The sequence below is a fragment of the Mustela nigripes genome, chromosome 17 (genome assembly GCF_022355385.1).
Source record: "Mustela nigripes isolate SB6536 chromosome 17, MUSNIG.SB6536, whole genome shotgun sequence".
In the NCBI taxonomy this organism is placed as follows: Eukaryota; Metazoa; Chordata; class Mammalia; order Carnivora; family Mustelidae; genus Mustela; species Mustela nigripes.
The window spans coordinates 57,778,217-57,790,851 of record NC_081573.1 but is presented as its reverse complement, the minus strand read 5'-3'; the positions used below and the strand labels follow the sequence as shown (position 1 = coordinate 57,790,851).

General features: G+C 61.8%; 1 protein-coding gene across 5 annotated transcripts; it reads left to right on the top strand.

Moving 5' to 3' along the window:
• Positions 1 to 524: 524 nt before the first annotated feature.
• Positions 525 to 11,847, top strand: C17H16orf95 (chromosome 17 C16orf95 homolog). Of its 5 annotated transcripts, XR_009400968.1 has the most exons (8): positions 525 to 787; positions 1,545 to 1,596; positions 2,191 to 2,331; positions 5,646 to 5,792; positions 6,472 to 6,508; positions 7,945 to 8,273; positions 9,617 to 9,821; positions 11,588 to 11,676. XR_009400968.1 is itself a non-coding variant. In XM_059383666.1 (7 exons), the coding sequence occupies exons 1-7, from the start codon at positions 543 to 545 to the stop codon at positions 11,604 to 11,606; spliced, it is 846 nt and encodes a 281-aa protein (XP_059239649.1). In that variant the 5' UTR covers positions 525 to 542; the 3' UTR covers positions 11,607 to 11,847. The 5 variants fall into 5 exon arrangements, 3 of the variants coding, with proteins under 3 accessions (XP_059239649.1, XP_059239650.1, XP_059239651.1); XR_009400969.1 differs by lacking the exon at positions 5,646 to 5,792; XM_059383666.1 differs by lacking the exon at positions 7,945 to 8,273 and having other exon boundaries at positions 11,588 to 11,847.
• The last annotated feature ends 788 nt before the right edge of the window (positions 11,848 to 12,635 follow it).

Here is a 12,635-nt window from a genome sequence, read left to right as displayed (position 1 = left end):
CTCCGGGCCAGCCGCACCGGGACTCCCGCTCCGGGTCGGCCGCACCGGGACGGGCCGCGGCAGCACAGCGCACACCGACAGCCTTGCCCGCGTGCCCGCCCGCGCACCCGCCGCGCCCCGGGACGCCACCGCCGCGGCTCCCCGACAGGCGCGGCCCCCGGGCTCCCCAGGCTGGCCCCGCCGAGCCCCGGGGGCTGAGGCACGACGCGGGTCCCGGCGCGGGGCTCGCGGCCGGATCCGAACTCGAGGAACGCAACGGGCGGCTGCAGGGCGCCTCGCGGGCAACAACCGGCGCCCCCGGAAGGCGGTGGGGGCGGTCCCCGCGCGGGGGAGCGCCGTACGCTCCGCCCCGAGCCCTCCCCGTGACCCATCGACCCCGAGGCCCGCGCCGCCATAGGCCAATCAGCCGCCAGATCAGGGCACATGCCTAGAAGGCAGCGCTCGATTGGTTGAGCTCGGGGGAACCAGGCGGGGCTCCGGGGCCGTTGGGACGGAAGGGTGGGGCCTGAGGCGGCCAGCGGGCGGAAGGGGCGGGGCCCTGGATGGGCGGTCCCCGTGAGCGTGCGTGCCTGCGTGCTCGTGCAGGCTCGTGCGTGCTCGTGCGCGCGCGCGCGCCGCTGGCGGGGAGGAGCTGGACGCGTGAGGGGCGGCTGGACTGTGGTCACCCGCCTCACGATGGTCACCGCAGCCGCGTCCACGGCGGCCCGGCCCGCGTCGCGGCGGGCACTTCCGGGAGCCCTCGCGTGTCCGTTGGTCTGTCGGCACGCACGGCCCCGAGGTCAGGCAGGTGCGTCCCTGAGCCCCGCTCGCCGGGCCGTGGACGCCGCAGCCCGGGCGCCCCCAGCCGCGTCCCCGGGCCCGGGTCGCTGCGGCCCAGCGGTGGCCGGAGCGCGTCGGCAGGGCACCGGACGTAGGCACCGGACGGCCGCGCCGTGTTTCCCGACCGAGAGCCCGGGGTGGGGCCTTGAGGCTCGGTGCGTCCCGGGACCGCGGTCAGGGACCGTCCGTCCGTCCGTCCGTCGGCGGCGGCGCTTCCCCGGCGGGGAGGAGCTGCTGTCGCCCCGGGTTGGGCACGGAGGCCCGGGATGAGTCCGTCCGGCGTCCGGCGGGGCTGGGGTCGGGCCGGGCCGAGCGGCGGGGCGGGGGGCGGCGCGGGGTCGCGTTGGGAGCGGGGGACGCGCCCCCGGCCGAGCGGCTTCCCGGGTCCCGGGTCCCGGGTCCCGGGTGCGCCCCGACCCGGCTTCGAGCGGCGTGTGCCGGGGCGGCGGGCGGGTCCTCGTTGCGGGCCGCTCCGGCGTCGCCCGCGGGCGCCCGGGGGCTGGGCGTGGGCCGGTGTCGCGGCGCGAGCGCTGCCCGGCGTGCCCCGGGGCCGGCGCAGGTGCCCGGTGTGCGGGCCGGCGCCCCCTCCCTGCAGCGCGGCGACCCGCCGACCCGGGAGTCCGTTCGGCGCCGGCCCAGGTCCCCCCGCAGCCCCTCCCCCGCCCCGCCCGCAGCTCCCCGCACCGCGCCCAGAACGTTCTCAGCCTCGTGTCCTCGCTTTCCAGGGAGAGCCGGCCGCAGACCTTCGGGACGGAGGCGAGCCCCGCACAGCCTTCGGTAAGGGCGGCAGGCTCTGGGCAGCCGCGGCCCCGGAGCGGGGAGAGGGGTCCGCGGACAGCAGCCCCGGGGACCGTCCGACCCGGGGGGCTGGGTCCCGGCGCGTGGGCGGGCCCGGTGGTTCCGTGAAGGGCCGCCCGCCGCCCGCCCCAGCCCGGGGAGGACAGCACCATCCCCGGCGCACCCGCTCGGGGCATCAGCTTGTCCCTCTGACCCCGCGGGGCGTGACCGGCCCCTTCCTGCCGGTGGCATGCCGAGGGCCACGCGGCGTGGGTGTGGGGCCGTTGCGCACGGAGAGCGCTGCCGGCGGATCCGCGGCGGAGACGGCCGCCCGCTCCCCCGCAGCCGGTTGCAGCCCCCCAGCCCCGCTCCCGGAGCGCGGCAGGACAGCGACCCCGCAGCGGACTCCGCAGACGGAGCCGTGGTAGCCCGCGCCTGCCCAGCTGCGGGCGGAGCTGGGGGGCCGTTGCCTGCCCTGGGCAGCCTGCCCCAGCCCTGGCTCTCCAGGCGTGGACTCCCTGTTCCGGGGAGCTCCTTGGTGCCCGTCGCCCACGGGGAGCAGGTTTGACTCTGTCTTTTCTGTGTCTTGCCCAGATGTGCCCTGTCCCCAGCACTGTCCCTCGACAGCCCACCTGCTGTGAGTGCCAGGCCAGATTTGGGGGCTTCCTGCCGGTGCCCAGGGTCCAGGCGGCATTGCCTTACTGGGTCCCTTTGTCCCTGAGACCCCGAAAGCAGGTAGGTGACGTCGACCAGGGCTGCTTCCTCCGAGTCCGGGGTGAACCTCAGGGGACTGGTCACCCCTCGAAATCGTAGATGTTATGTGAGCGATTTCTTAAGATTCTGGGGAGACGGTTTGTATGTTTTTTTTTTTTTTAATTCAGATTTTTCCAAGAATTAGGTGTGTGGAGTTACGAGGGACGTGTGGTAAGTGCTCGTGTGGAAACTGTTCAGTTTGCTGAGTCTCGGCAGTCGTCCACTCTGAGACCGCTGCTGCCGCTGAGCCGTCCTGAGGGGGTTCCGCGTGCCCCTCCCCTCCCCGGCGACCCCGGGCAACCACGGATCTGTTTCCGGCACCCCAGCTCAGTTGGCATTTCTTCAGGTTTTCTGTGGGCGGAATCCTATAGCGGGTCCGCGGTGGCCTCGGTCACTCCCTGTGATTATTTCTGTGCTTCCTCCACGCGGTGGCAGCGTGGTGCCGGGTCGTGTCCCTCCGATGACGGGACCGCCATGCGGCCCTTCGTCCGGTGAAGGTAACGGGCACCGCCTCCACAAGTTCTGTCCATCGCAAGCCGAGCTGCTGGGGACGCGTGTGTCCAAGTGTCTGTGTGACCGCGCTTTCCTGTCTCCGGGGCAGATACCTGGGAGCGGACTTGTCGGACCGTGGGGTGACCCAACAGCGTGTGTTGAACTGTTCTCCCGAGGGGTTCTCACTGGACGTTCCTAGCAGCAGCGTGAGGTCCGCTTCCTCCGTGTCCTCGGACGCGCGTGTCTCGGTCAGTCTTGTCGCTTGTAGCCGTCTTGATAGGTGTGTGTCTCCCTGTGCCTCTGTTTGGTGTTTCCATAGTCACAAGTGACGCTGAGTGGCCCCTCCAGACGCTGGGGCATTGGCACGTCTTCCTTGGTCTGTGTCTCTTCAGATGTTCTGCCCGTTTAGAAACATTTGTTTGGGGCAGCTGGGTGGCTCAGTGGGTTAAAGCCTCTGCCTTCAGCTCAGGTCATGATCTCAGGGTCCTGGGATCGAGCCCTGCATCGGGCTCTCTGCTCCGCGGGGAGCCTGCTTCCTCTTCTCTCTGCCTGTCTCTCTGCCTGCTTGTGATCTCTGTCTGTCCAATAAATAAATCTTTAAAAAAAATTTGGTTGTTTGCTTTTTTTTTCTTAAAGTTCGGGGGTTTTGAGAGTTGTTCGTGTGTTGTGGGTATGATAGTACTTCCTGTCGTACCCACTTGCATGTTTGTAAGCATTTCTCCGTGGTTCTGGCTTGTCCTTTTGTTCCGTGGCTGGTGTTTGGCACAGACCCTCAGTTTTAAACCGGACGAGCCCACTTGATCAGTCTGACCCTTTCCCGACCCCGCGTAGCCGTGTCCCACGCAGCGCGGTGCTGGGACGTGCTGTCCAAGGATTCCTGAGAGATCCTCGCGTGCGCCAAGGCAGGAGGGTCTCTCCCGCATTTTCTTCCAGACGTGCTAGAGTTTACAGTTAGGTTCCGGTCCGCGACCCTCTTTCGGTTCGTCTTGTGTGTGGCTGCGGTGTGGGTTGAAGTTCCGTTGTTTCCGTCGTGGTGCCCGGTTGTGCCAGTGCCACACGCCTTCTCCACGGGCCGGCCCTTGCACCATTGCCAGAAAAGAGCCGTGCGTGTAGCCGCGGGTCTGTCTGGACCCTGTTCCGGCTGCTTCTCCGCCCGCCCGCCGCTGCGCCATCTCCGCTGCGCGGCTTCACGCGGGGCCGGTGCCCTCCGGTGCTGGTTCTCTTCAAGCTGCTCATTCTGGTTTCCTTGCGTTTCTGGGTGAGATTTGGAGTCCGTCTGCCAGTTTCCACGGCAGCTGTCCTGGCCTGGGGTGTTCTCTCTGCTCCTGCTCCCCTGCACCCCACGCTCGTTCTGTCTGCGGGACCGGGACGGCGCTGTGTAGCGAGGTTCTGGGCAGGACGGGTCTGCGCAACCAGCGCCGTGCATGCGGCGGAGAGCGTGCCCAGTGAGCACCATCACTCGCTTGGTGGGGGGCGGAACTGGCCCAGATGTGCCTGTCCCGTGGGGCACTTGTCGTGCTGGCAGGAGGTAGGGGTGGACAGAGTTTCCTGGGTTCTCCGGGGCCTCTACATCTCCTTCGGATGAGCTTTCCATGCCTCGGCCCTCCCCTGTGGGGCTCTGCGCTCTGCAGCATGTCCCACGCCTGCTCTGGGCCACATCCCCTCCGCCTCGGGACATCAGCAGGGTCCGTGCACAAGCACGTTTTGTGGCCTGACATGAGATGTGAGCGCGTGGCGGGAACTTGACCGTGGTACGGGGGGTGCCCGACTTGTGCCTACCCTGAGGCTTCCCCGTGTGGCCCGGAGACGGGCCGTGTGTGTCTCCTTCCTTTAGGGACATGTAGCACATTGCTCAGCTGCCTGGACTTCAGACTGCAGTCCCTGTCATCGTGAGGGGCTCAGCTGGGTGGCCCGGCCCCACCTTCCCCTGATCTTGGGGCCACTGTGCAGGCTCAGACGTTGTAGAGGCCCGTGTGGTCTCTTTGGCCAGACCTGGCTGCTATCACGTCCCCCTTGTCCATGGTTCAAACCAGTGCATGGCCTAAGGAAAGTCCGGGGGTGGGCTCCACACTGCCCTCCTGCCGGAAGGAGTGGGGGTCACAGGGCAAAGGGCAGGGCTGTGGGGAGGGTACAGAACGGGCCAAGGCCGTGATCCCCCACAACTCCTGCCCGGGAATCGTGGCACACAGATTCTCTATGCAGACGGCACACGGCAGCATGCTGCGCCTGCAGACTGTGTTTCCCACGCCACGTCATGCCTCTGCATTCACTCGTGCCGGGGCACACAGGTCTGCCTCGCCCTTTCCAGAGGCTGTCCCATTCCCTGCTGTCCCCGTGTCCCTCCCAGACAGGCCCCTGGGCTCCTGGGCACTCCGGCCGTGCTGCCGCTCGTGTAGTCACGAGCGTCGTTTGGCAGATGCTCACGTATCCCAGAGTGAGGTTGCTGGACCAGACGCTGCCCGTGATAGACCCTGGCCCGTGTTTTCGGGAAAGCTTTGTAGCCAAGAACCCTGAGGCTCAGAGAGGCTAGATGTCATGCCCAGGAGCCGGTCCTGGAGGCCTGCAGGCTCAGGACACACCTGCCTGCGATTCTCATGTCCCACCATGGCAGCCGTGCAGACCTCCCACGGCAGAGATGCAGGCGGCCCCTGGGAATGTCGTGGGGGGAGGCTTCTCCCTCTGCTGGGTGGTTGGGGTGGGCCTGCGGGAGGGCACAGAAGAGGAGCTCCCCAGGGCCCTGTCCCAGGGCGAAGATTTCTGGGCCACAACCCCTTTGGACCTTCTCTTCCCTCCCTCTTTGTTAGATCCAAAAGATGGTCCGGTTTTATATCCCCAAAACCTCCGAGGCATGCCCCTGCTTATGCCACCGCTTTGGGGGCCGGCTCCCGATGCCTAGGGATCAGGCCGTGATGCCCTACTGGGTGCCCCAGATCCTGAGGCCTCACAAGAAGGTAAGAGGGAGGCTCACGGTAGCGAGGCCCAGAGGGACCGGGGACACCTAGAAGGCTCTGGTGTCCGGGGTCTCCTGGAAGGCACAGTGAGGGCAGTAGAGTGCAGGAGGTGGGCGTGTGCAGGGGAGGACCAGCTCGGTGTCCTGGGGGTGCCGGGAGGGTGGGCCGTACTGCTGTCTGGAGGGGTCCCTCATTGCTGCCCCCAGTTTTCATGCCGTCTCTCCTGCCTCCTGCTCTTCTGCTCCACCTCCCTCCCCTTGCCTCAGTGCCCTGTCCAGCCCTCTGGGCGTCCCTGGAGGCAGGGGGCTGAGCCAGGAAGGGGCAGCACTCTGAGTTACTATTTCCGGTTTTCTGCTCTGTCTGCGTTCCCAAGGCTCTGGGTTCCAGGGCAGTGACTACTGGGGTTGCTGGCCAGGTCCAGCCCTCCTCAGTCCCACGGCCCCTTCTCTCCCACGCTTTCTGGGTGTCCTGGGTGGTCGGGAGAGGCTTCCTTTCTGCCTTCACCCACTCATTTGCTGGTTTTTCTCATTTAGAAGCAAACTGTCCCCAGAATTAAGACTCAGAGGCACGTTGGAAGGGGACCATGGCTTGTATTCTGGTGTCCAGCCAGATCCCCGGGCCCACCTTTCTGTGGGCCACCAGGCTGGGCCGACACATCTGCCCCCATTCTTTCTTTCAGGTGTTGAAAAGGCCGCGGAGCTGTAAAGGCATCCAAGGTAACTGAGCATACGTGTCTCTCCCCTCCCTGCCCGAGGAGGGTGGGGTCTCGTGCGGATGGGGAGACTTCTCTCATCCCCAGATGTCTGTGAATCACAGATGGCGTGTGGCACACGACCGCGTGTTCACCCCCTTGTCTTTCCAGGCGACACTAGCCACCTACCATTTTCCCGCAGTGAACGAGAGAAGCCTTAGGCTCTGACGGTCTCTCTGCGTTGGCTTCCAGGGTGAAGCCGATTTGCAGCCTGGAGTTCGATGGTGTCTAAAGTGTATTTTCTTTTAAGGTCGAATCTTGCATAGTTCGTGACGTGTGTGTGTGTGTGTGTGTGTGTCCGGCGTACACAAACGCACGCATGCCGGTGACCTAGTCAGTGTGTTTGCTAACGGTCTGGTGCGGCTGCCTGCGCTGACACACGCAGGACGCGCTGGACGTGCATGACGGCAGACTGAGGCGCTTGTCCCTTCTGCGGTACACGCACACGTATGTGTTTGAGAGCTAGTGTGCATGCGTGCGCGTGTTTCCGGCAGCGGTAGTACACACCTCACTTCCGTGTGTTGGTGGTGTAGTGCGTCTCTGCAACAGAGCGTGGTCGGAGAGGCACGTGTTTGTGAGCTGGTGTGTTCTCGTGCACGCGCGTCAGTTTGAGGGAGGACCTCTCCGTCCCACCTTTGCTTTCTTTGTCTCTAAAACAAGTGGGTTGGATGGCTCTGGGAGGCCGTGTCTGGCGCCGATGGCCAACGTGGATGCTTCCTCTGTGTTGCGTGTGAGCCAAGGAGTGGGCGTGCTGGGTGGTTTGGATCAGGTCCTTCCCTTGCCCGGCTGTTCCCGTGCTCTGCGTGGTGAGCCCCTTTGCTGGAATCTGGGAAGGGGGACATGGATGGACGCCTGGCTAGGACTGGGAGCTTGTGATGGGCGAGCAGTTTGGCCTGCCCAGAAGCCAGGAGCAGAGGGCTGGGTGGGACCGTGCCCAGGAAGCGAGTGGCCACCAGCCAGCAGGCCCACCTTGTAATGCGGCACAAACACATACTTTCGCGGGTCGGAAGAGTCACACGATTAGGAACAGCACGGATGTACACGGCTTTTGTCGGGGCAGTTCAGAGGTATCTATCGAATTATTTTTTGAGCTATAATTGCCATAGAATGTTATATTAGTTTCAGGTGTACAGTGTAATGGTTTGATACTTTTGATACATTTTTGTGAAATGACCAACATGGTAAGTCTAGTTAACATCTGTCACTTTATATAGTTACAAATCTTTTTTTTTCTCATGATGAGAACTTTTAAGATCTACTCTGTTCGCAACTTTTGAGAAATACAATACAGTATTATTACCTCTGGTCACCGTGCTGTACCCTGGAGCGCCAGGTTGTATTTATTTTTTAACTGGAAGATTGTATCTTTTGACCACTTGACCCATTTCTCCCATCTTTCAGTTTTTGTAATGTGCGTCGTCTTTACTCCGGCAAGCCCTTGTCAGGGTGACGTCTGGGAGACACTCCGACATGCATGTGTCTGCAGCAGTGGTGTCCTTGGCAAGGTGTCTGAAGCAGCTGAAGCGTGTCTCGGGAGGATGGACGTACATGGGTGTGTGTACGAAATGTGGCACCTGCCTTGGAGAGCTCGCAGCCCTCAGGGACGACGGGAGGGAGCCCCGGACACACTGCGGCGAGGAGAAATAAGTTGCTGCCGGCTGCGGAGTTGGCCCCCATTCCCATGGCCCCGAGAAGCTGAAGCCCCGTGTGGATGTGGATGCGGGCTGTGGGTGTGTGTCTGGGCTGACAGTCACGGTTACCGTGTGGGTGGGAAGACAGGAGTTCAGGAACCCATGAGCAAGACGGGGGGCTGGACGAGCAGCAGAGCCAACAGCAGCAGGCTGGCTCCGGTTTGGGGGAGAGAGCCAGAGTCCCTTTACGAGAGGAACCACAGCGGGAGGACAAGAGCAGTTGGAGAGACTGCTCTTTTAACTGTATAGTCACACATTTACGGGTTATTTTTATTGGTGGCTTTTGGCTTTGAATACTCTGCATCTTTAGGAAAAGCTAAAAGCTCAGCTTGTTGTTGAATCATGTGCACCAATTTGACACATTTTCAAAAGCCAGTATTAACTTTTCTCCAGTCCTTGTTTCATAGCTCAGGCAGTTTTTAAGGACGGTGAGTCGAGCCCTCACCCATTCAGGCCAGAAGGTGTTTCCAGGACAGGACTGAGAGCCCGGGTCTCACTGGCACCAGGACAGTTAGGATCGGTCTCCCTTGAGCTTTGTACAGGGTGATTTAAAAATATGATTTAAGAAAAGCAATATAAAACTACTTTCTTTAGCTTCAAACCCAGATTATTTCCATTTTAAAGAGAAAAATCTGTATTTCTCATCTTGTATTTTCTTTGTAAAGAGGGGGCTCATCTGTTTTTCTTCCCTATGTTTTTGTAGTAGGATTAAGAAAATAGTGTATTTTATATCAAGCATGCTTTTACCCATTAGTATAATTGGAGTAGTACCATGGTGTGCGATGTGACAAAGTTTGTGTGTGGTGTGTGTAACATATAAATGTGGTGTGACTTGTAGTCATAGCACGTTAGTAGTGTAACCTAAGTAAGGTGTGGTATCAGAAGGCTCCCACGCTGACCAAAGCAGCTCTCAAAGGCTCGTGTCAGGGAAGTGGAAACACTGGAATCGCATCTGTGGTTGTGGTTTCCAGACACTCCGACCCGTGTTTCCATCACTAAGTTGTACTCATTCTCAGCTTCTTGCCCGTCTGTTTCATCTCAGCTGCATCCCCCGGTTCCCTCCTCCAAAAACAAAACCGAAGATTAATGGGAAACACATCCCAGCTAAATTCTGAATTCTCTCATCCATAACTGGTTCGTCATGTGGCTATAAGGGATAGAGGCGCCGGCACGAGCCCCACAGTCAGCCCAGAAATAAGTAAACAGCAGTGTTCTCTTCATCTGCGTGATGTCGGTCGGTCCACACTCTCAGGACTGGGACCGGCCTTGCTGGATCCCCTGGCGTCCTCACCCTGGGTTCTGGAGGGTTCTCCCGTGTGTGGTGTGCACCTGCGGCACTCCGTCCCCACTCTGCCCAGGGCCTGACTTGCTTTCTCGCCTAGAACGCCCCCTGGACTTGCACTCCTGGTACAACCGCTGGCGGATCTGCTGTGACGGGCGCCTCCTCCTCAAGTGGCAACAGCTCCAGGCCATTTACCAGCACGAGCCGCTGGCCCCAGAGAGGGGAGTGAGCCCCCCGGCCCCCTTCCTGCCCTTCAGCCTCCTCACCCTCCTGCAGGTGGTCCTGAAGGTCGTGTTGGCCATTCGGTGAGCAGGCATGGGGTGGGGGCCCTGGGGGTCCTGGGCCCATCTCACTTCCAGGCTGTTTGGGTCAGGGGCTGGGGGTTCAGCTGAGTCCGGGCTGTGGGAGAAGTTGGCTGTGGCTGAACGAAGGGTGAGGAGTGGCTGCGGCGGGCTCACCATCGGAGTTGCTCACACCTTCCACAGGGCTCTCACGGCACCACACACTCAGTGCGTGAGCGGTGCAGGCACGTCCGAGCTGACGGTGGGGCACTGGGCATCTCGGGGCTGCCCGACTGTCTTTCGTCCACTCATCCCTGTGGCCTGGCACTGCTTCCAGTGTGCACACGTTTCCATCACGTCGAGGTTGAAGGTGGCTGTTAGAGGCCGCTCGCCCAGCCAGCCCGCTGGGGAATAAGCACAGTTTCAGGCCTGGGGACTGTGGCCTCTCCCCTTGCCCGTTCCCAGCCGTCAAGGCTCCATTTTGGGAAGCCCCTGCCCCAGCCTCGACCCCAGAAACCTCACTCCAGGGCAGGCAGGGCTGCTTCGTTCGATCTCCTGCTCAGGCTCTCCCATCACACCTGTGCAGGGACGTGCAGATACACAAGTGCATGTGGATAGAGGGTGTGCACAACTGCACCAGCGTGTAAGTGCACACAGGTCAGGTTGATAGATGTTGACTTGTTTGCTTAATTGTCTTCGTGTCATTGTAAGAGGAGTCTTCTGCCAAGTGTCCGGTATCTGAAGGTGGTTGTAGGTGTCCTGTCCATTGTCCCCGCTGCTGCTGTTCTCAGCAGGGGTAGCTCTGTCTTTGTCTCTCGTCCTGGCTGGAAGCAGAAGCCCCCTCACCCCCCGCCCAGCCCGCTGCACCCTGCTTGTCTGCTCTGCTGGTGTTGCCTCTGACCCCCGTGATGACAGACGGTGTCCCAGGGCACGTCTGTGTGCAGGTGCTGGTCTGTGGCGTGAGCTCTCCGGAAGGCTCGGGGCTGGGGGCCAGCGCGTGAGCTCACGTTCCTTCTCTGCTGTGCGTGAAGGTTCATCGTGTTTGTGTGTGTGTGTGTGTGTGTGTGTGTTTGCTAACTCGAGTCGGACTCCCTGTGCGCACTCTGGGAGGAGCCAGGAGGGACTCTCGACTGCAGATGGTACGCGCGGGAGACGGTCCGGGCAGGCCAAAGGGACCACGCTGGGGAGCGCAGAGGAGGTGTTTGCCTCAGAGCCGGGCTCCTTGGGCCGAGCCACAGGTGCCAGCTAGATGCTCAGGAGAACTCTCTTGTCTGGCTGGGGTGTCTGCAGGGTGCCCTGTGAGAGTCCCCCAGACGACACACCAGCTTATCTCAGGAGAAGTTGCCGGCTGCCTGCAGCCTGGCCTGGCAGAGGTTTAGGACTGTGAAGGCCTCGGGAGGGGAGGTGAGCTCCGAACCTTCCCAGCAGGGACCTTGGAGGGCTGAGACTGTCACACTTGCCTTCTCGATGGGGCCCGCCACAGCCTGCTCGCATCGCGTCCCCTTCACAACTGCAGAGGGCGCAAGGCCGGGGCTCTCCTTCCTGCCCCGAGGGGGAGAGTGGGCTCTGGGGGCCGAGTGCCCCATCAGAGAACCCATGGCTGGAAGTGGCATCACTTCCCTGTACCCTTTTCCTGCCTGGGCTCCTCAGGGACTCAGACGGCATCCCCCTGTGCTGCGGGGGTCCCCCGCCTTCCAACCCAGGGAGGCTCCCTGCGGGGTCCTGCCGGGGCAGCATGGGCTCGGCGCGGGGCCCAGTTCCGAGTAACTGCCTTTCTCTTTGCTTTCCAGCCACTTGTTCTGGTTTTGAAGTTGGAATCTTCAGCCACTGCCGAGAACATCAACGAAAATGTCCATCATAATGAAGGTCTTTGACGAGAATGTCAAGTCAGGGGGAGTGCGCGATAGCCACGGTTCTCTCAGGCCCCAGGAGTCACACCCGGGGTTGGGTCCAGGCCCTCAGCAGGCAGTGCTTCGTGGCGGCGCAGCTGCTGTGGACGCGGGGGAGACTCCGGCGAACGCGGCCAATAAATGTTATTTGTGAAGCTCCAGAGTGGTCCCTGATTGAACGCTGACACTGGTTCCTCTCTGTGGAGCGGGGCGTGTTCTCCAGCCTGGTGTCCCGTCTCTCCTCCTTCTGCCCAGGTTGGTGGGGACAGCAGGCCCACTGGTGACAGGCCGGAGGTAGGGTTGGCACCTGTGTCAGGTGGCACTCACCTTAGTAGGTCGCATGAAATTATGCGAATCGATGTTTTTATAAACTGAGGTGTTATTTGCATCATAAAATTCACCTTTTTACAGCATATGGTTCAGTGGATTTTGGTGTATTTACGTGGTGGTGCAGCCCTCCTCCTGCTGTCTTAGTCCAGACCCGTGTGGTCACCCCAAAAAGAGACCTCTCCTGTTTCAGTCCTTGCCTTGTTGCCCAGCGCCTGGCAGCCGCTCACCTGCTTCCTGACGTTTCCTGTGCTGGACACCTCCCGTGCGTGCAGCCCTGCGGCACGTGGGTCGGCTGTGCTGGCGCCTCTCCGCGCACGTGGTAGCCGGTGTGAGCGCCGCGTTCCTTTCTGTGTGTGTACACGGCAGCTTGCGGGACCTTTGGGTCATTTCCGCCTGTTGCTTCCCGGTGACTAGTGCTGCTTCTGTGTGGACGTGTTCCTGCTCCTCTCGGGCCTGCGCCCGTGAGTGCCGGGGCGCAGGGTGACCGCCGACCGTGTCGCGCAGCACGCTCCATTCTCCACAGTGGAAGGCTGTGCCATTTCGCGTTCATGTTCCCGCCCGCCTGGCAGGCCGGTTTGGGTTTCCCCACATCCTTGACGACGCTTGTTAGCCCTGTTTG

What these genes read in the sequence shown, in the direction of transcription:
- C17H16orf95 (XM_059383666.1), top strand. Translation starts at nt 543, where the DNA reads ATGGGCGGTCCCCGTGAGCGTGCGTGCCTGCGTGCTCGTGCAGGCTCG. An exon ending in CGAGCCCCGCACAGCCTTCG is followed by an intron (nt 1,597 to 2,190) that starts GTAAGGGCGGCA and finishes TGTCTTGCCCAG; the next exon opens with ATGTGCCCTGTCCCCAGCAC. An exon ending in TCCTGAGGCCTCACAAGAAG is followed by an intron (nt 5,793 to 6,471) that starts GTAAGAGGGAGG and finishes TCTTTCTTTCAG; the next exon opens with GTGTTGAAAAGGCCGCGGAG.